At 53.1% G+C, this 17,602-nt stretch overlaps 1 protein-coding gene across 1 annotated transcript; it reads right to left on the minus strand.

Annotated features, from left to right (window-relative positions):
* Nucleotides 1–4,415: 4,415 nt before the first annotated feature.
* On the minus strand, nt 4,416–11,803 carry KRT78 (keratin 78). Its single transcript, XM_044226539.1, has 9 exons — nt 11,391–11,803; nt 10,767–10,981; nt 9,728–9,788; nt 9,153–9,248; nt 8,147–8,311; nt 7,631–7,756; nt 5,029–5,249; nt 4,760–4,794; nt 4,416–4,678 (listed from the first exon to the last, which is right to left on the minus strand). The coding sequence occupies exons 1-9, from the start codon at nt 11,757–11,759 to the stop codon at nt 4,416–4,418; spliced, it is 1,551 nt and encodes a 516-aa protein (XP_044082474.1). The 5' UTR covers nt 11,760–11,803.
* Between the last annotated feature and the right edge of the window lie 5,799 nt (nt 11,804–17,602).

Raw genomic sequence — 17,602 nt, forward strand, 5'->3', positions numbered from 1 at the left:
TGTGTTCAACAAAGACCCCAAGAGCCCCAGGGAGCACCCCAACATTCCCATCTTCCCAGTCCCCAAGGATCCTGGTGCTTGGTTCATAAGGGCCAGGAGCTCCTCAATCACTTCACACAGTCCCCTCTGTGCCCCCACCTCCGACCTCAGGCTCCTGGGAACCACACAGCCCCAAAGGAAGACATGGAGATGTCAGATGTTAATCAGATGTTAGGACTGAGGGAGTGTTGCAGTCATGACTTTGGAGATTGGCCTTCCTTGCTCACTTGAGCTTTCAGCTGGAAAACTAGAAAATGGGCCCAGAGAGGTGAAAGACTCACAAATGGGAAGGAGCAGCAACAGCACTTGTCATACTCCTTCTGCATGGGCCAGAGCCCAAGCGGGAACTCTGGCCGCTTGAGGCCCCAGGGTCCTGAAGGAGAGGACAGTGGCCCACCCCCAAGGCCTGAGGAAGGCAGATGGAGAGCAAACCCCCTCTGGGCGTAGAAGAGGCTGCAGAACTCTTTTCCAGGGCCACTATGAGAGACTGTAAGTGTCTCCCAGTTGCTACAGAAGTCGAACCTAACGCCCATGAGGAATGGGGTGAGGGGCACTCACAGAATTAGTCCCTTACTGCCCAAGAGCAGATCCTCCCTTCTGCTGGGAGCTGGGATACAAGACATTTGGGCAAGCCAGGCTGGGAGGTATATCCCCACCGAACTGTGTGTCCTTGGGCTGTTTGCAACCTCTCTGGGCCTCCTCTGCCTTTATGAAAGGGGAAGTGCTTTCAAAAAACATTGGCCTGCGATCCCAGGACAGAGCTGGGACTCAGCGTCACTTCCCACTGACCTTTGTCTCCTGTCCCTGAAGCTGTGATCGCTTTCTCAGCCTCCCTTATCGCTCCCTGCTGGTGTGTGGGAAGGGGAGACAGTCGGGAGTGGGACTTCTGGGGAAGAGAGTGATGTCAACCCTCTGAGTCAGGGCAGCCAGGGAGGTGGGAATAGAGTCGACTCCACACATTCCACAGCCCCACAGGTTGACCTGGCACTCTCTGCCAGCCTTTGTGGGCAAGCTGGTGACAGATAGTGGCACAGATTGCCAGGGCTCACTCTGGGAGTTCCTTCTTGGAAACAGGCTCCCTCCCAGCCAGGCAGGGGCTCCGGGGTCCCAGCCCAGACAAAGCAGGGACGGGAGGAGACACAGTGCCTCCTTAGGCCCTCTCTGCTTTCAGGCAGGACACCCAAGTTCAGACCTTCTTTCTGTGGCTAAAGAGGAGCAGTTTCCTCCCCTCCACTGCTGCTTCAACCAAGGGCTTCTGTGTCTAGAGAATTTCACCTGCCTAGCCCCCCACCCCCAGGTCCCCCATGGTAGGACACAAGCTCCGAGGGGATATCAGGCTGTGGGAGGGACAAGGCAAGACGACTAATGGTGACTGGGGAGCCCCCAACAGCACCCACCTAAGGCCAGGCTGGATACGGGGTCATAGCAAAGATAAGGGGTGAAGACAAGAGTTGCTACCCTTGGGCACCCTCCTTCAGGGGTAGGACTTCCTAAGCCAACTGTGATGACTATTACAGTCAGTCTTTACTCAACACTCATGACAGGGCCGACACGTTTGGTGCGGGAATGCATCTCATGTCCATGCTGGGTGAGCTCCGTCTGCCTCCTTTTCACCCCAGATCAGTCACCCTCCTCCTAGACCCCTGTAGGCTGCTCCCTTGCTTTCTGGCTTCTCTGGCCTGCCAAGGCTGGGGCAGCAGTGACAGGAGATCTGGGAGGGTAGAAGGAAGGGCAGGCATTTCTCCCTGGCTTCCTCCCTGCTGTCCTCCATGATTACAGCTTCTTCCATCTGTCACTCACTTCTTCCTCTTGTTTTTCAGCTCTACACAGGTGACCTCCTCATCCTGGTTCTCCCTGTTTCCACGGGAAGGCCCACGTCCTGGAAAACAGCTCAGCCCTGGACAAACCGAGGTTGGCTCCTCCCCTCCAGCTCTGCTGACCTCAGGGCCCCTCCATCCTTTCTGCATTCCCTCAGCCACGCCCACACCTCATAAGAGCTCCTGGCTTAAAAGCCCATCTAATGAACTTTCTTGGGTGAATTTTGTCTCTTGCTGGGATCCTGAATGGCACCATGCCCACACGGCCCTGTGAGGTCAGCATTATTATCTCTCCTCACAGATGAGAATACTGGAGGGGTTACATAGCTTGGTCAAAGTCACACTATTGGTAAGTGGCAGAGCTGGGATACAAGCCCAGGAATCCTGGTTCCTAGGCCATAGGCTTTCCAGTTCATGTCTCCCTTACAGAAGGCTAAAAAGCCTCCTTCTCAGATACTTTTGATGGAGAGATCCTTGAGTCTGAGAAAAAGGCTAACCTCCCCTTAAAGCTGATTGCAGGGTGGACACGGGGGAGGGATGACATAAACTCCTGTGGCCTAGACCATGGAGTTTGGAGTTGAGCCACGTAGGAGGGAGAAGACGGGAAGAGCAAGTGAGCAAGTGCAGGAGCTGATGGGTAGCTGGGGTAGGGGTGGGGTGGAGAAAGTGACCCTCTTCACCCACCTAGCAACTGGCCCTGATGCCCATGCTCCTGGCTTCCTATAGAGCTTCCTGCAGAAGAAGGAGGAAGTTTCCAGCCTCATGTTCAGACACAGGCCCAGTGATGGGGTGAGAGCCAAGAGGTAAGGGGATGGGCAGAATTCCAGCCCCAAGAGCTTATCAAACTTCCCCCCTGCATCAGCTGAGCCACTGATCCCCATCCTGGGTGCAGGAGACCAACCTGCCCATGGGTCCCAGACTAATAGGAAAGCTGGATCCCAGACCAGAGCCAGACAAGGACAACAACAGGTGTAGCCAGACTGTGCCAGGGAGAGAAAGGACCTGGCACATTCAGACTTGGGGAATTAGGGAAGGTTTTCAGGAGGAGAAAAATCTGGTGCACACGTGAGAAGAAGGAGGAACAGGAATGAGCGGCTATCTTCAGCTTGGAGTACAGTTATTTTACCAGGGAACAAGCTGGAAGAGCTACTGAAACATCAGTGGAGATGGAGGAAATGGAGGACATCTGGGGAGCAGAGTGAAGGCCTGGAAGAAGCCCTCTGATGATCTGATTGGGATGAGGGGTGAGATGCCCATTGGTTATTCCTGAACAGTAATAGACATTCCACAAATTGCCTTCGGGGAGGAGTGGGCTGGGCAGCAACACTGCTTCTGTTTTTCTGGGTGAGATGCAAGCCTGAGGCAGAGCTGAATTGCCTGAAGGAGTGGCAGAGAAGCTGCACAGTGCCACAGGGAACCTTCATCTCTGCCCTCTAGCCCCCCCTCTAAACGCCCTCGGAACCTGCATTTAAAACTATTGCTTAGCATCAGTGATGACTGATTAACCTGCTTGGGGGCACCCCTGTCCAGGAGAGGGGCCAGGTTAAAGTTCAGAGAGGAGGTGAGGCTGACGTGACAAGACCCAGCTTGCTACCCCGGATGTGGGTGGAGCCAGCACACCACTGGGAAGGGACCGGAAGAAGGGACAAGACACAAAGAAATGACCCCCGAGATATCCCCATCCCCCAACACAGGCTGTCTGAATGAGCCACAGGAGGCTGGCCTCTGGCACTGGTAACCACGGACTACAGAAGGAAGATCTGGCTCTCATGGGTAGGAGGCATTATGCTAGAGAACCCGAAGACTGAAGGGATGGGAGAGACTGAACCCAGGGGCACCTTTCCTACCTCCAAGTCCACCAGAGCTCAGGGTTGTGAGTTTGAGCCCCATACTGGGCGTGGAGCTTCCTCTTTTAAAAAGAGAGACACTGACCCCATTGGGAGGGCAGGATGGGGTTGATCTTGCTTGCCAGCGTAACCCAGCCCTGGCACCATGCCTTGCACTCAATCAAATTTGTGGGAGGGAAACAATGGGAGAGGGGAGAGAGAAAGGAAGACACCCCCACTCAGGGAGAAATGGGTGCTGCTTCATTTCACAGAAGAGCTGGAAAGATGAAGGTCCAGGGGCAGGTAAGGAGGGTGAGGGTGGTGACCCTTGGTTCTGGCCCCCAGGCTCTGATCACTGGGTCTCTGGCCTCTCCCCTCCCCCACAAAGGACAATACTCGACTGGCCAAGCCCACCAGAGGTTCCCCAGCTCCACCTGAGAGCTGCGGATGAGGATGAGGCTGGTTGGCTGGAGGACAGGGCGTGGTGGATCAGGGCCTGGGGCAGAGAGCAGGCAAATGAAACGCAAACCCCTGTGCGGAGCAGACCAGACCGGGCACACACTCAGAACAGCAGCAAACATGGTTTTATTGACTTTTGCAGAGTCCTCTGTGGGCTGGCTCAGGCTGTGGGCAGTGGACACAGAGCTGGCCTTGCAGGGAGGTGGGTGGTGGAGGCGGGAGCAGTGCTAAGAGGGCTCGGGAAGGCACAAGGAACAAATGGCTGCAAGGTCACTCAGTAAGTGACAGACGTCTTCAGACTTGACTCCACTGTCTTCTTCAGGATGGTGTGGCCGCCGGAGCTAGAGCCAGAGCTAGAGCACGATACAGAGCAGGAGCCGCAAACAGGACCCTGCCCAGAGCCCAGGATGACATTGGAGCCTCCGGTCACGATGCTGGAGCAGCTGGACCCAAAGCTGCCTTTCCCGTCTGCAAGTCCACAAGTGGCCCCCAGGCCACTGCCCGCTCCTCCAGACACGACGCTGCCTCCGCCCACAGCTGCCAAGAAATGTACCATGGTCACAGCATGGTCCTTGGTTCCCCATGGGGACCACTCTCCCCAAGCACCCTGATACTCACAGATAGTGACCTGACTGGTGCACCTCCCAGACATCCTGGCAGAGAAAGAAGAGGAAATGCTCAGAAAGGCTGCAAAGAGTATGCCCCCAGGTATTTGAGCCTCTCAACAGATCAAATCCACAGTCCCAAGTTTAAAGCCCTCCCAGCAGGATAGGTTGCCCTCGGTGTCTCAGAGTGCTAGGAAGTCTCAGAATCCCCTTCAGCAAGGAGAGCACTTCGGTGGTGGTCCATCTTCTGCTCCCATTTCTCCCATGTTCCCAGGTCCCCACCTGCTCTCCTCAACCTCCAGGAGCCTGCGGTAGGTGGCGATCTCCACGTCCAGGGCCAGCTTCGTACTCATGAGCTCCTGGTAGTCGCGCAGCATCCGGGCCAGGTCCTGCTTGGCTGCTGTCAGGGCGGCCTCCAGCTCATCCAGTTTGGACTGAGCATCCTTGAGGGCCAGCTCCCCACGCTGCTCGGCATCGGCAATGGTGGCCTGCAGGTCGGCATTCTGGAAGGGGAGTAGAGATGAGACAGAAGGTGGCTCCAAGTCCAGCACAGCCTCCCAAGGAACCTACTGTGGCTAGAGCTTAAAGCCCAGGGTAGACCACAATCTTTTGAGCCCAAAATTATCCACAGCCCTCCCCCTTCCCCCAGTTCCTCACATTCTAAGGGAAAGCATTGCCTCTTCTGTTTCCTTAACTCCTGAAGTGGGTTGAATAGTGTCCCCAAAAATGTCATGTCCACCTAGAACTTCAGACTATGAACCTATTTGGAAATAGGGTCTTCGCAGATGTAAGGCATCAAAGATCTCAAGATAACTATCATACTGTATATAGAATGAGACTTAAATTCCATGAGTAGTGTCCCTAGAAAAGATGACAGAACACAGAGACAGATACAGAGTGATGATGTCATGTGACCATGGAGGCAGGGATGGAGTGATGCAGCCGAAAGACAAGGAATGTCAAGGATTCTCAGGCTACCAGAGGCTAGGGTAAGGCAAGGAAGGATTTCCCTGCTTCCCCCGCCCAACCCCCACTCCTTCAGAGGGAGTGCACCTGCCAACACCTGATTCCATAGGTCTGGCCTCCAGAACTGAGAGAACAAACACGTGGTCTGGTGTGTCAAGCCTCCAAGTCTGTGGTGCTGTGTTGCAGCAGCCCCAGAAACCTATCCTTTAGCCCATTCCTTAAGGCACTTTCTCTCTCCCTGGACCCTTAATGTTCTTCCAGCCCCGCTGCATGATGCATTATCAACAAGCACCATCTTGAGGGTTGCCAAGGTCCTTGTTCATTTTAGAACAACCTCACTTCAAAAACTTTGTCCTATTATCAAAGCATATGGAACCATATGCCTCAGTTTGGGGTTAGAGAAACACCCTCTCTGCGCTTATCTCTCTGATCTGATAGAAAACTCGCATAAGGAGAGCAAGAGCAACATCCCCATCTACCTGGCCATCCAGCTGACTGATCCTCAGGATCAGGAAATAAGGCATTCCCTAAGGGCTCTCATTATTCTATTCCCATTCTAGCCTCATTATTCTGTTCTCTTCTATACACAAGCGCCCTGTGGGTGTGGAATATTGGCTCTCTTCTCCAGATGAAGAAACAGAGATTCAGAAACGTAGTGAGGGGCAGAGCTTCGTCCCTAAACCAACAGCTGGTCCACTGCTCCCAGCCTGCAGGGCTCTGCCAGGACCTGGAACAAAGGAGTCTAGTCCATCATGTTTGTGCAGGAAAAGGAAGAGTAAGGGGGGTTACTGCATTCCCAAGAGGGATTCTCGCAAGAAAACTACCTTGCTACCAGCTACCTGCTGGGCAGCTGCCAGCTACGGGGACGTGGTAGCCCTCCTAAGTACAGGCAGCTGGGCTGAGACTGCATGCTCCCAACTGGGTGAACTGAGCTCAGAAAGTAGGTTTCTGGGCTACCCTTAGAGGTTGAGTCCCTTAGTCTGACAAAGGCCCAGGAATATGCATTTTAACAGACACCCCAGGGAATTCCGAAGTAAGGAATGCAAATTTATGGGCAAAAACACTGTGGCAGCCAACTGAATAATGGGACCGGGTCCCCTTCATCTTGGTCCTACATCACATTCCAAAGGAAAACAGGTGGGGATGGGTGGAGACTGAGTCTGGTCTTCGAATGACCTGAGCTTCGAGAGTTTCCTGGGAGGATCCTGCCTGGGAGAGGACGGGCCATGTGCGTGCGCCCTGAGAGTCAAGCTGAAATGCTTGAAGAAACCGCCCGATCCCAAAACCGATTTTTTGGGTTTGGCAGAAGTGAGTGCAAAGAGACTTGAAAGCTGAAGAGTCTACAGTCCTTCACTTCTAGACAGGAGGGCTCCAGGATGAGCAAGGAAGCCCGTCCCTGCCCTTGCCATTCTCTCCTTCCTCCTCTCCCCACCCTAGCCCACACAGGCCCCAACAACATCACCTCCAACCTGTGCAAAGATCTGCCTGAGGAGCGCTCACTCCCCCCACCAGTCTCACCTGCACCCTGTCCTGGCTTTCACCCTCCCCAACACGGGACCCAGAACGTCAGCCCCTGACCCTAGCGTGTCTGCTGAGCTGGAGGAGTAAAAGTAAGGAAAGACAAGAAAATAAGACAAAAATATGGATCCACCCTCTCCCCCAAGGAGCCAAAAGCAAGATGTATGTCTGCCTATGGAAGACAGGTGAGCAGTGCCCCCTGGAGTTGTTCAACGCGGAATGCACACAGGCTTGAAGTCGTAGGATGGAGGCCAAATTTCTCCAAAGTGGGCTTGAGCCTCTCTCCACCCGAAGTATCCAAAGCTCCAGATGGTTACCAACCCCACACACCAAGCCAGCAGTGACCCTGGCACAAAAGTAGTCCAAAGCAGGGTGTCCTGGGGAGCTCCGGGAGCCTTACCTGCTTCTTGAGGTTCTCGATCTGACTTTGCAGCCTCTGACTCGCCTGCTGCAGCTGAGAGATCTGGACTTTGGTTTCCTTCATGCTGTCCCCATGAAGCCGGGCAGACGCCTGAAGCTCCTGGTACTGATGGGGACAGAGATGACACCACGGGTTGAGAGGACCCTCACCTCTGACCCCAGGACCATGAGAAACACTATGTCCCCAGTTCTCTGCCTCCTCAAGCCCTCACTTGGAATGTAGGTTAAATGCTGAAGCAGGGGTACAGTGGGATGAGCTTGCAACAGTCCAGGCTGGTCTCACATGGTTTCCCTGCACTGCCCCCCTCCTAGAGATGGGAAGTGGGCCATGCCACCCAGCCCCGGAGCTCTGGTTCCCCAAGGGGACCGAGTTGGACAACCATTGGGATGGTTGTGGGACCGAGTTGGACAACCACATCTGGGATGTGGGCAGGGAGACCCAGCCTTTTCCTGCCCAGTGCTTACCCCCACCATCCTTCCCACCCAGCTCCGGCACCTTGGTCTGGTACAGCATCTCCACCTCAGCTTTGCTGCTCTGGGCAATCTCCTCGTACCGGGCGCGGACCTCCGCAATGATGTCACTGAAGTCCAAGCCTCGGTTGTTGTCCATGGACAGCACCACAGACACGTCACTGGCCTGGGTCTGGAGCTGGCCCAGTTCCTGCAAGAAAGACTGACTCAGTGTCCACCTACCTCCACTCCCTTTCCCCCGAAGCCCCAGGCAGTAGGGCAGGGTGCCTGACTTCCTGCCCATGAACTCCATCAGGGGACAACCCTCATCCCACTGGGTGTTTGGGTATGTCCTGTCCCCTACTGTCTCTTCATATGAAAACGAGGGTTGTAGGAGGTGGTGTCTAATGCCATTGCAGTTTGGACATTAAAAGTAAATGTCCTGCAAGCTTGAAATCACCCGGTCCCCATCATTCCTCTGACTGCTTGTCACAGCCCCTCCCTCTCCTCCTTCTACTCTGAGCCCCATGGCCTCCTTGCTTCCACAAGGATACCAACTCACCACCAACTCACCACTGGGGGCCCTTCCCTCTGCCCGGAATCTCTGGTTCCACCTGCCTGATTAACTTCCTCACTTCCTTCCAATTTTTACTCAAGCTTTATCTTCTAAATAAAGGCCACTCTGACCACCCTATTTGAAATTACCACCTGCCCTACCTCCCCCCACATTCCTAAGCCTCCTGTCCCTGTTTTCCATAGCATTGATCACCTTCTGACATATTATAAAATTTACTCCTTTACTAGGTCTATAATTGACCGCCTATCTCCCAACAGAAAGCAAGCATCATGATTTTTGTCTGGTTATTCACTAGTGTATCTCCAATACCTACCAATGCACATGGTACATTCTCAGTATTTGTTTGTCAAATGACTGAACGACTGGAATTAAGTCACCCTAACCAGGCGTCACCTCCTGGCCACTCCACTATAGCCAGGAAGCCTGCTTGCCCTGCCCCCTTCCCCACTCCCGCTGACCCTTGGTAGATCCTCACTTCTTCATTGAGTTGCCTCAAGAAACAGAGGTACTCTCGGAGAGATGCCAGCTTGCCTTCCAGCTCCATCTTGCTCAGGAAAACTCCATCCACATCCTGGGGACAGGAAGACAAAAACCGTGTCCTCCCATCTCCTGTTTGTGGCTCCCACTCTGGCTCAGGAGTTCTGTTTGCACACTGCCCAGTGCTCACCCACAGCTGTCCCCAGAGACCCATTCATTCCTCCTCCAGCCCCCCTCGCCCTGCTCTCCCTTTTGCCTGACACTGACACACACTGCCTTCAGGAAGCCTTCCCTGATTACTCTCAACCAGTTCTGCATCTTCCATTCCCTCCCCAGCCTCTCCCACAGTGACTCCCAGAGCTCATCCTGTGGTCCTTCCATCAGATCTTGTTCTGGGGCCCCTGTGTCTACATAGGTGTCCCATTTCCCTGGGGGCCCTCTGCAGGTGGTGTGAGATTGTGTCCTGCATTAGGATCCTGACCTGCCTTAGGATCTCTGGTCCCAGCCCAGGACTGGGCTTTGTGCATGGTGGGGGCTCAGGGTCCCAGTGAAGCAGCTAACTCCTACCCTCACCTTTTTTAGGACCACAAAGTCATTCTCAGCCGTGGCATGCTTGCGGGACTCTTCCTCATACCTGTCAAATAAGTACAGAAGGATGCTGTCTGAGGCAGCGAGATCAGAGCCCATGGCCCTCCTCTGAGCACAGCCTCCCTGAAAGGGCACCCCTTGCCCTTACACGCTCCCAAGCAGGACACATAACCAGCCCGACCCTCTGCCCTTCCCATCAGGAAGTCATTGCCACGTTCTGGCTACATCCGTCTCCATTCCTTCAGCTCATGCCCACTTAGCCACATGAGGCCACTTGCCATCACGTCTATCAGGCACATTCCAACACATTTTCACACTCGCTGCTCACAATCATCAAGTAAAGCAGGCATTTTGGCTTTTGTCAGAGAGATTCATGGTTTGCCCAAGTCATCAATAATTAGGTCACCCAAGCAGATCTAAAACCAGGTCTCCTGACCTCTTTCCAGGACATGCTCCACCTCCCATGCCATCTTACAGATGGGAAACTGAGGTTGGCAAAGACAAAAGGCTGCCCAGCTACCCCTGGCTCGCAGTCACCAAACCCAAGCCTCCTGTTGGTCCAGGGCTCCCTCCACACCACCAGGTGACCTAGGTGGGGAACCCGGAAACACAGCCCTGCTGTGAATCATGACACACACCAGGGGATGGTCCCACTAAATGAATTCCCTTCCACCACCAGGACCAGAGAACATCTGAGTCACCTCAGCCTACAGCCTGCTCAACAGGAATTTATTGAGGAAAAACCCGGGGAGGCATTGTTTAAAGAAGCCCCTCCCAGCCCTGACCCAAATCATGGCCCTCAGAGCTGGGTCTCTTGGCACTGAGGCTCTCCAGACCCGGGCATTAGGAACTGGGGGGCCTCCTTACCTACCACGGTGAGGCGTTGGGGGAGCCCTGAGAATCAGAGGGAATGGGATGCAGAAGGGAGGACTGTCCTGTGTCTCTGGGAGCTCAGCATGGGGGAAGCCCTCCAACTGTGGATCCAAGCCCTCCCAGACCCTATGGGACCCCAGGGTTTGCCTACTTGGCCTTATACTCCTCCTCCTGGTCCTGGCAGGACTTCAGCTCGGCGTCCACAGCCCTTCGCTCGCTCTGGAGCTGTTCCAGTTGCCACCGGAGCCGGGCCAGGTAGCCCTCAAAGAAAGACTCCAGGTCCGGGGGGCTGTCACTCATGCCCAGCCGCTGCAGCAGCTCCCACTTGGTCTCCAGGACCTTGTTCTGCTGCTCCAGGAAGCGCACCTGGGACCCAAGCAGAGGATCCCTGAGGCTCCTGGGGGACTCCCTGGCCATAGGATCTGGCAAGGAAAACCTCACAGACCCTCAGTCTACCTTTCCTCTACCTCCCAATCCAGCCTGGGCAGGGGCAGCCTTGTGCCCTCCCAGGAGACTCTGAACACATCAAAATGATGGGGATTGGCTAACGGAGGAGGGTCCACTGCTGGATGACTGTTCTCTGTTCCTGAGCCCCAACCATAGAAGAGCAGGGGCTCCGCATAATCAGAGAACCTGCAGTTAGACCAGGAAGGACTTCTTTGCTGCAGAAGCACTAAAAAAGTGGTAGCAGAGCAGACCTCCCCATTCCCAAATCCATCGAGAATGGTTCTTCTGAGGCAGGCAAGGAGAGGGGCTTACCTGAGTGGACCCTCACCTTGTCAATGAAGGAAGCAAACTGGTTGTTGAGGGTTCTGATCTCTTGGGTCTCCTGAGTCCTCACCACCTGGAACTCGGGGTCAATCTCCATCTTCAGTGGGGTCAGCAAACTTCTGTCAATGGTCACTTCTTGGATGCCCCCCGGAGGGCACAAGGAAAGCCCGGGCCCACCACGGCCCTCCCCAAACCATACCCGTGGTCCTCTCCCTGATCCCCAAGCCCTCCCACGAGAGGATCCTCTGCACCCCCCAAAGGAAATGAGGCTTCTGCTGCTGAAGCTGCTCCGGCTGCCACGGCCCCCTGGGGGTGCAGAACAGGCAGAGCGAGCGCCGAAGCCCCTCCGGGCCTGGCATGTTGAGCGAGACATGGTAGAGACGGAAGGTCACACAGCTACAGACAGACGGAGGATAATCCAGGTGTGTGAGTTTCTGCCCCAAGGCCCCAGCACGAGACTTTTATCCCCTCCCGTGCCTGGGCTGGGCCTTGGGGAGCAAGATGCTCTAGGCCTGACTGTGTCTGTCACCGGCTCCGGCTGACCTATTCTGACACGCCTGGAGGACAGGCGCCCAACATGTGTGGAGCCCGAGGGAGAGGAAGCCCAGACCTTGCCCTCAGAGCTCGCAGGCCAGCAGGAGATCTGAGCACGTCCCAAGACGAGGAAGCAGCCAGAGACCTGGACTCCAGGTGCTGGGGGTAAGGTAGGGATGGCCCTGAACCACCACTGAGAGTCAGTCAAGGAAGCCTTCCCAGAGAAGGAGATGGGGGGATGGGGAAGAAGAGAGGGGATTCAGGGGAGCACCTGAGAGCCCTTTCCATGCTTTCCATGCTGGACAGAGGAGTGTGAAACTTCTCAAGAAAGAATCCACCTACAGTAACCGGAGAAGGAAGGCGCTGGGCAGCTTAGGTGAAGCTACAAGGTTAATAAAGGTGTTATTGTCGTCGTTGGTTGAAAGACACTCTGGGATTTGGAAATGAAACCAAAAAACAGGGTGTCCAAGTCCCTTCTCTTGCTCAACCCAGCAATCATCCACCAGGCACCACCCCACTCCAACCAGGCATCTCCATCCAGGATCTGGGCAAGTGACATGTTTCCAAGCCCAGCCCATGTCCCTGCTCCTTCCCCAGACGCGCAGTGCCAGGCCCTTCCTCTCAGGTCATGCACTGCCTATGTTCGGTTACAAATCAAAGCACCAAAGACTGCCTTGAGGTTCTGGGAGCAGACACAGGAACTTTGGGATGTCCCCCGGGATAGATTCTGTCTCTGCCCCCTGGTAGTCCATGAGCCCCCCACCCAGTACAGGACCCTTAGGGGGAGGCGTCCAGCTGCCACCACTGAAACTCTCCCACTACTGGCAAGCAGGGTGGGGTAGCTCTGCTTTTTAGAAATTCCTAAATTTCCTTCTTCACATGGTGGGAGGGTTATTTCTCCCTGCCTCCCAACCTAGTTCTTAGAACCAGGAGACTGGGCCTTTACTAATGCAACACAAAGCAAGAACAAACAGGGACTCAACGTCATGAACACTCAAGAGACATGCTATGAGGAAGTTGGTCCTAGCAATGCTCCCACAGGCCAGACAACGGTGAGCAAGCCTCCCCTCCCTCCGGAGGATTAGAAGCCCCTTCCTCCTTCTTCCAGCCCCACATGGCACACCCCTGAACAAAGCTAAATGACAGATGGCCTCAAGAGGAAGAAGAGGTCGGGCCTTCCACTAGAAGAATAGAAGAGATCAAGGGACTGAGGGGTCAGGTGAGGAAGAAGAGAGAAAAGATCCAAACAGGAGACTGGAGTACACCCAGGAGACAGAAGCAGCCTGGAGTGACCCCAGTGTCTAGAAAGAAAGTCTGGGAAATGGGTTGGATCCCACTGAGGGCCCACCACCAAACCATGCCCCTGGGGACCACTTCATAGCATCAAGGAAGCCCAAGTACCTTCCTTCCTTCCATGCATCTGTTTGAGAAACATTTCTGGGGACTGGACTCTACTACCCCTCCCCCCAGTATTAAGGGTGGAGAACAGAGATCACGGGTGGGATGGCACCAAACCCACCTGCCTGGAACTTCCTCATCTCTGTAGCGTTGCAGAATATTAAAGTTGGAGCAAGCTCCAAGGTCATCTGTCCAATGCCCCACTTTGCACTTAAGGACTCTGAGCCCCCATAGGGGGTAGGGCAGGGTACCAAGACTGTGCACCCCTGGGTAACCTAAGCATTGCACCAGGTGACCTCTGAGCCTGTAATCTGAGTGACTTGCTCGAGGCCACCCACCCAGCAGATCAGGCTGGAGCCAAGACCACAACCCAGATCCAACCCCTGCCCCACAGACCAACCAGCTAAGCCCTTGTTTATAACTTGTCCACCACAGTCTCCAGCTCAGGGTCTGACACACACCAAACATCAACAGATACTTGTTTTCAGAAATGAATCCTTACCCACGACAGTTACACCCAGGGAACTTCTTAAAGTACCAGGTTCTCAAATGCTGCTATAACATGTTTCCTTGTATTAAAAATAAATAAATAAATAAGTCAGGGGCTCCTGGCTGGCTCAGTCAGTAGGGCGTGAGAATCTTGATCTCGGGGTCTAGAGAGTTTGAGCCCCATGCTGGGCAGAGAGCTTACTGGAAGAAAGAGAGAAAGAAAGAAAGAAAGAAAGAGAGAGAGAGAGAGAGAAAGAAAGAAAGAAAGAAAGAAAGAAAGAAAGAAAGAAAACGATTCTATGACATTTTAAATAAATAAATATGATGATTCTGTGGTCTTTTAAGTAAATAAATACATAAATTAATAAATTGACTAATTTAATTAGAAAGAAATGAATGATTCATAAATAAATAATCACGCAGTGACGGAGAGAAGGCTGAAACAGTTTGGGGATTTGAATGCTAGACTCCCCCCGATGGACTGACTTGTCCGGTACACAGAGGTGCACAAAAAAATGATGTCCAGTCGTGCAGTGGCCAAAGTGCCGATGGCTGGAATCAGGACTTCACGTGAAACCTGACAGTGGGAAGGCTCTGTTCAGGGCTATGTTCAGGGCTCCCGGTTAACCATCCTCAGCCACACATCATTCTCGGCAGGCCCTGGCCACCTGCGCCCACCTTGGTAAAAGCGCCAGGCTGGCACGGCTTCTCATGGCTCCCCTGCCGCTCCTTCCCTCCCTGCCTCACCCCTTCCCGCCCCACCTCACCCTAAATCCTCCCTCCCCCCACCAACAGCTATCATTCCCCAACCTCTTTCCCTCAAGCCTGTCCTGTCTGTGCAGTCTATTTTTGTTGTTGTTGTTGAAGATTTTATTTATTTGCTCGACAGACAGAGAGACCACAAGCAGGCAGAGAGGCAGGCAGAAAAACAGGGGAAACAGAGAGCCCAGCTGAGCAGAGAGCCCAACGCGGGGCTCCATCCCAGGGCCCTGAGATCATGACCTGAGCCGAAGGCAGAGGACTGACCCACCAAGCCACCCAGGTGTCCCTGCACAGTCCATTTTTCGACCAAATGCCATTTACTCACATTTATTCATCATTTTTTCACCAAAATGTGATCAGACACCCACTATGTGCCAGGACCTGTGCTGAGAACCAAGAATTTAGCCTAGGGTAAGCCCAGCTGCTGCACCAAGAGAACTCAGAGTCCTGTGGAGAAAGAGACACGGAACAGGACATTAGACAAGTATTTCACTGCAATTACAACAAGGAGAGGAAAGTATAGGGCATGAGAGAGGCCTAACCTAGCTTACCCCCTAATTTATTCTCGAACGTGCCAGGAACACTCCCACCTCGGAGCCTTTGCACGTGCTGTTCCCTCTTCCAGGAATGCTCCTCCCCAGCTACCCACAGGGCTAAAACCAAAATTGCAACCCTGGGGCCATCCCTCCTCCAACACTTTTCATCTCTTTCTCTCAGCTTAGGGCCTGCCCTGCCTAAAACAGCATGTATTTCACTCCCTTATTTCACTCATCAGTCTTCCTGCAGGAGAATGTGAGCCCCATGAGGGCAGACCTGGGGTCCCCTTGCTCCCTTGTGTATCCTCTGCGCTTAGATCTGTGCCTGGCGGGCAGGAGGTGAGCAATAAGTATCTTTTGAGTGCATGAATCCCCAGTCAGTTTTATCTTGTTGGTTTCCTTCCATCTTTCAGTCTCTGGAGGTCCTTGTGACTCTAAACTCTATTCTCTGAAGTGTTAGCAAATCTCCATCCACCTTCTCCAGGTGGGAAGCATGCATGCATTAGAGAAATATGGACGTGTGTGAGTGTGTGTGTGTGTGTGTGTGTGTGTGTGTGTGTTGAACTCCTCCTGTGGGCTGAGCGCTGAGCTAAGTGATACAGGACATACACGATGGATAAGGCCCCATCCCCACTCTGAAGGAATATAGAGTCCCAGGGAGGCTACACATACAGAATACAGAAGCGGGGGGCAGCCTGAAAGGGACTGCCCCCGTTCACAAGTTTGCATGTTGCTGTATAGTGGGGGATTCCTCTTTTGGAGGAACATTGACCCACTGCTATGATCTTGGAGGGGACAGGACAGACTCCTGTGGCCCACCGCCAGAAAACCCTTCCTCTACAGATTGACATCCTCCCAGCCTAGGTCCTGTGGGGCCTATGCTCAGCTCTTTGGAAATCTACACAGTTGTACTTTTTCAGACCCCATTTTTTAAAGATTTTATTTATTTATTTATTAGGGTGAGAGAGAGCATGAGCAGGGGGAGTGGGGGAAAGAGAAGCAGACTCCCTGCTGAGCAGACAGCCTGATGCGAGGCTTCATCCCAGGACCCTGGGATCATGACCTGAGCCAAAGGCAGACGCATAATGAATGACCCACCCAGGAGCCTCTTTTTTTTTTTTTTTTTAAATTCATCATCCAATTCCTTCATTGAAATAGAATTGACACACAATGTTACATTAGTTCAAGGGCACACATAGTGATTGGACAAGTCTATACACTGTGCTGTGCTCACTGGCCAGTGTAGTTCCCATCTGTCACCAAACAACACTATGACCTTACCATTGACCACATAGGGAGCTATGCCTTTCATTCCCAGACCTCATCCATTCCGTAAGTGGAATTCCGTAAGTGGAGGATTCCATAAGTGGAAGCCTGTATCTCCCACTCCCCTGCATCCATTGTACCCTCACCCCATGTTCCTGTCTTTCCACAAGAACCTCAGAAATGTACCAAATATCTCATGTACCAAATATCTCAGAGACTATCCCAGATAGTCTCTCTCTGACCTACAAAACTATTAAGATAATACTGCCCGTTAATTATTTTATCCAACAACAAAGAAATAAGAACAAATAAATGGCCTACATGTCAGCCCCATTCTAAGAATTCTACATGTATTAAGCATGTAATTCTAACAACTCTGTGAAATGGGTATTATTAGCATCACCAATTTATAGAAAAGGGAACCGAGGGCACCTGGGTGGCTCAGTTGGTTGGGCGGCTGCCTTCAGCTCAGGTCATGATTCCAGAGTCCCAGGATCGAATCCCATATCAGGCTCCCTGCTCAACAGGGAGTCTTCTTCTCCCACTGACCTCTCTCACGTTCTCTCCCTCCCTCTCTCTCTCTCTCTCTCAAATAAATAAATACATAAATATATAATTTAAAAGAAAAGAAAAGGGAACCGAGGTGCCGGGAGAACAAAGAATTTCCTTCAGGTCATGCAGCTAGTATGCTACGGAGCAGGAAATCGAACACAGGTCACTGGGTCACTGGGCACTGCAGTCTGCCCTTCATCACCACACAGTGCTCCTTTCAGAAACCTGGAAATATCGGTGTTGAAGGACAACTTAACTATCCAAAACCCAGGTAGGTAAAGCAACTTGCCCAAGGTCATACAGCAGATCCAAAAGTGAAACTCTTTTCTCGAACTGCATCCATTATCAACATCAACGAGGCACTACCAGGTGCTAGACAGGGTACCATGCTAGCCCCGGGTACACAAAGGACAATAGAAATCCCTGTCTTGGTGGAACTTGCAATCTAGGGGGAAACCTATGCAAAAAACAGTAAGTGCAATGAAAGTGTTGAAGGTGCCACATACAGGGTACCATGGGAGCCTGAGGACCTTCTAGAAGCAGGAGCAGGTGTTCTTATTCTTGGCATGCTCAGAAAAAAGGAAAATCATCTCCTGGGATCAGGATGAGGCTGTGCTGCCGACATTTGTTCCATTTTCCTGGTTTTTATAGGGCAATGAAGGGCTTGGTTACTGTCCCG

This window comes from Neovison vison, chromosome 12, assembly GCF_020171115.1.
Source record: "Neovison vison isolate M4711 chromosome 12, ASM_NN_V1, whole genome shotgun sequence".
NCBI lineage: Eukaryota > Metazoa > Chordata > Mammalia > Carnivora > Mustelidae > Neogale > Neogale vison.

Excerpts from the sequence above, each read along its gene's own strand:
- KRT78 (XM_044226539.1), bottom strand. The coding sequence starts at position 11,759 with ATGTCTCGCTCAACATGCCAGGCCCGGAGGGGCTTCGGCGCTCGCTCT. Across the intron at positions 9,249-9,727 it reads ACTTTGTGGTCCTAAAAAAG|GATGTGGATGGAGTTTTCCT; the intron begins GTGAGGGTAGGA and ends TCCTGTCCCCAG. Across the intron at positions 5,250-7,630 it reads TCGAGAACCTCAAGAAGCAG|AATGCCGACCTGCAGGCCAC; the intron begins GTAAGGCTCCCG and ends CTCCCCTTCCAG.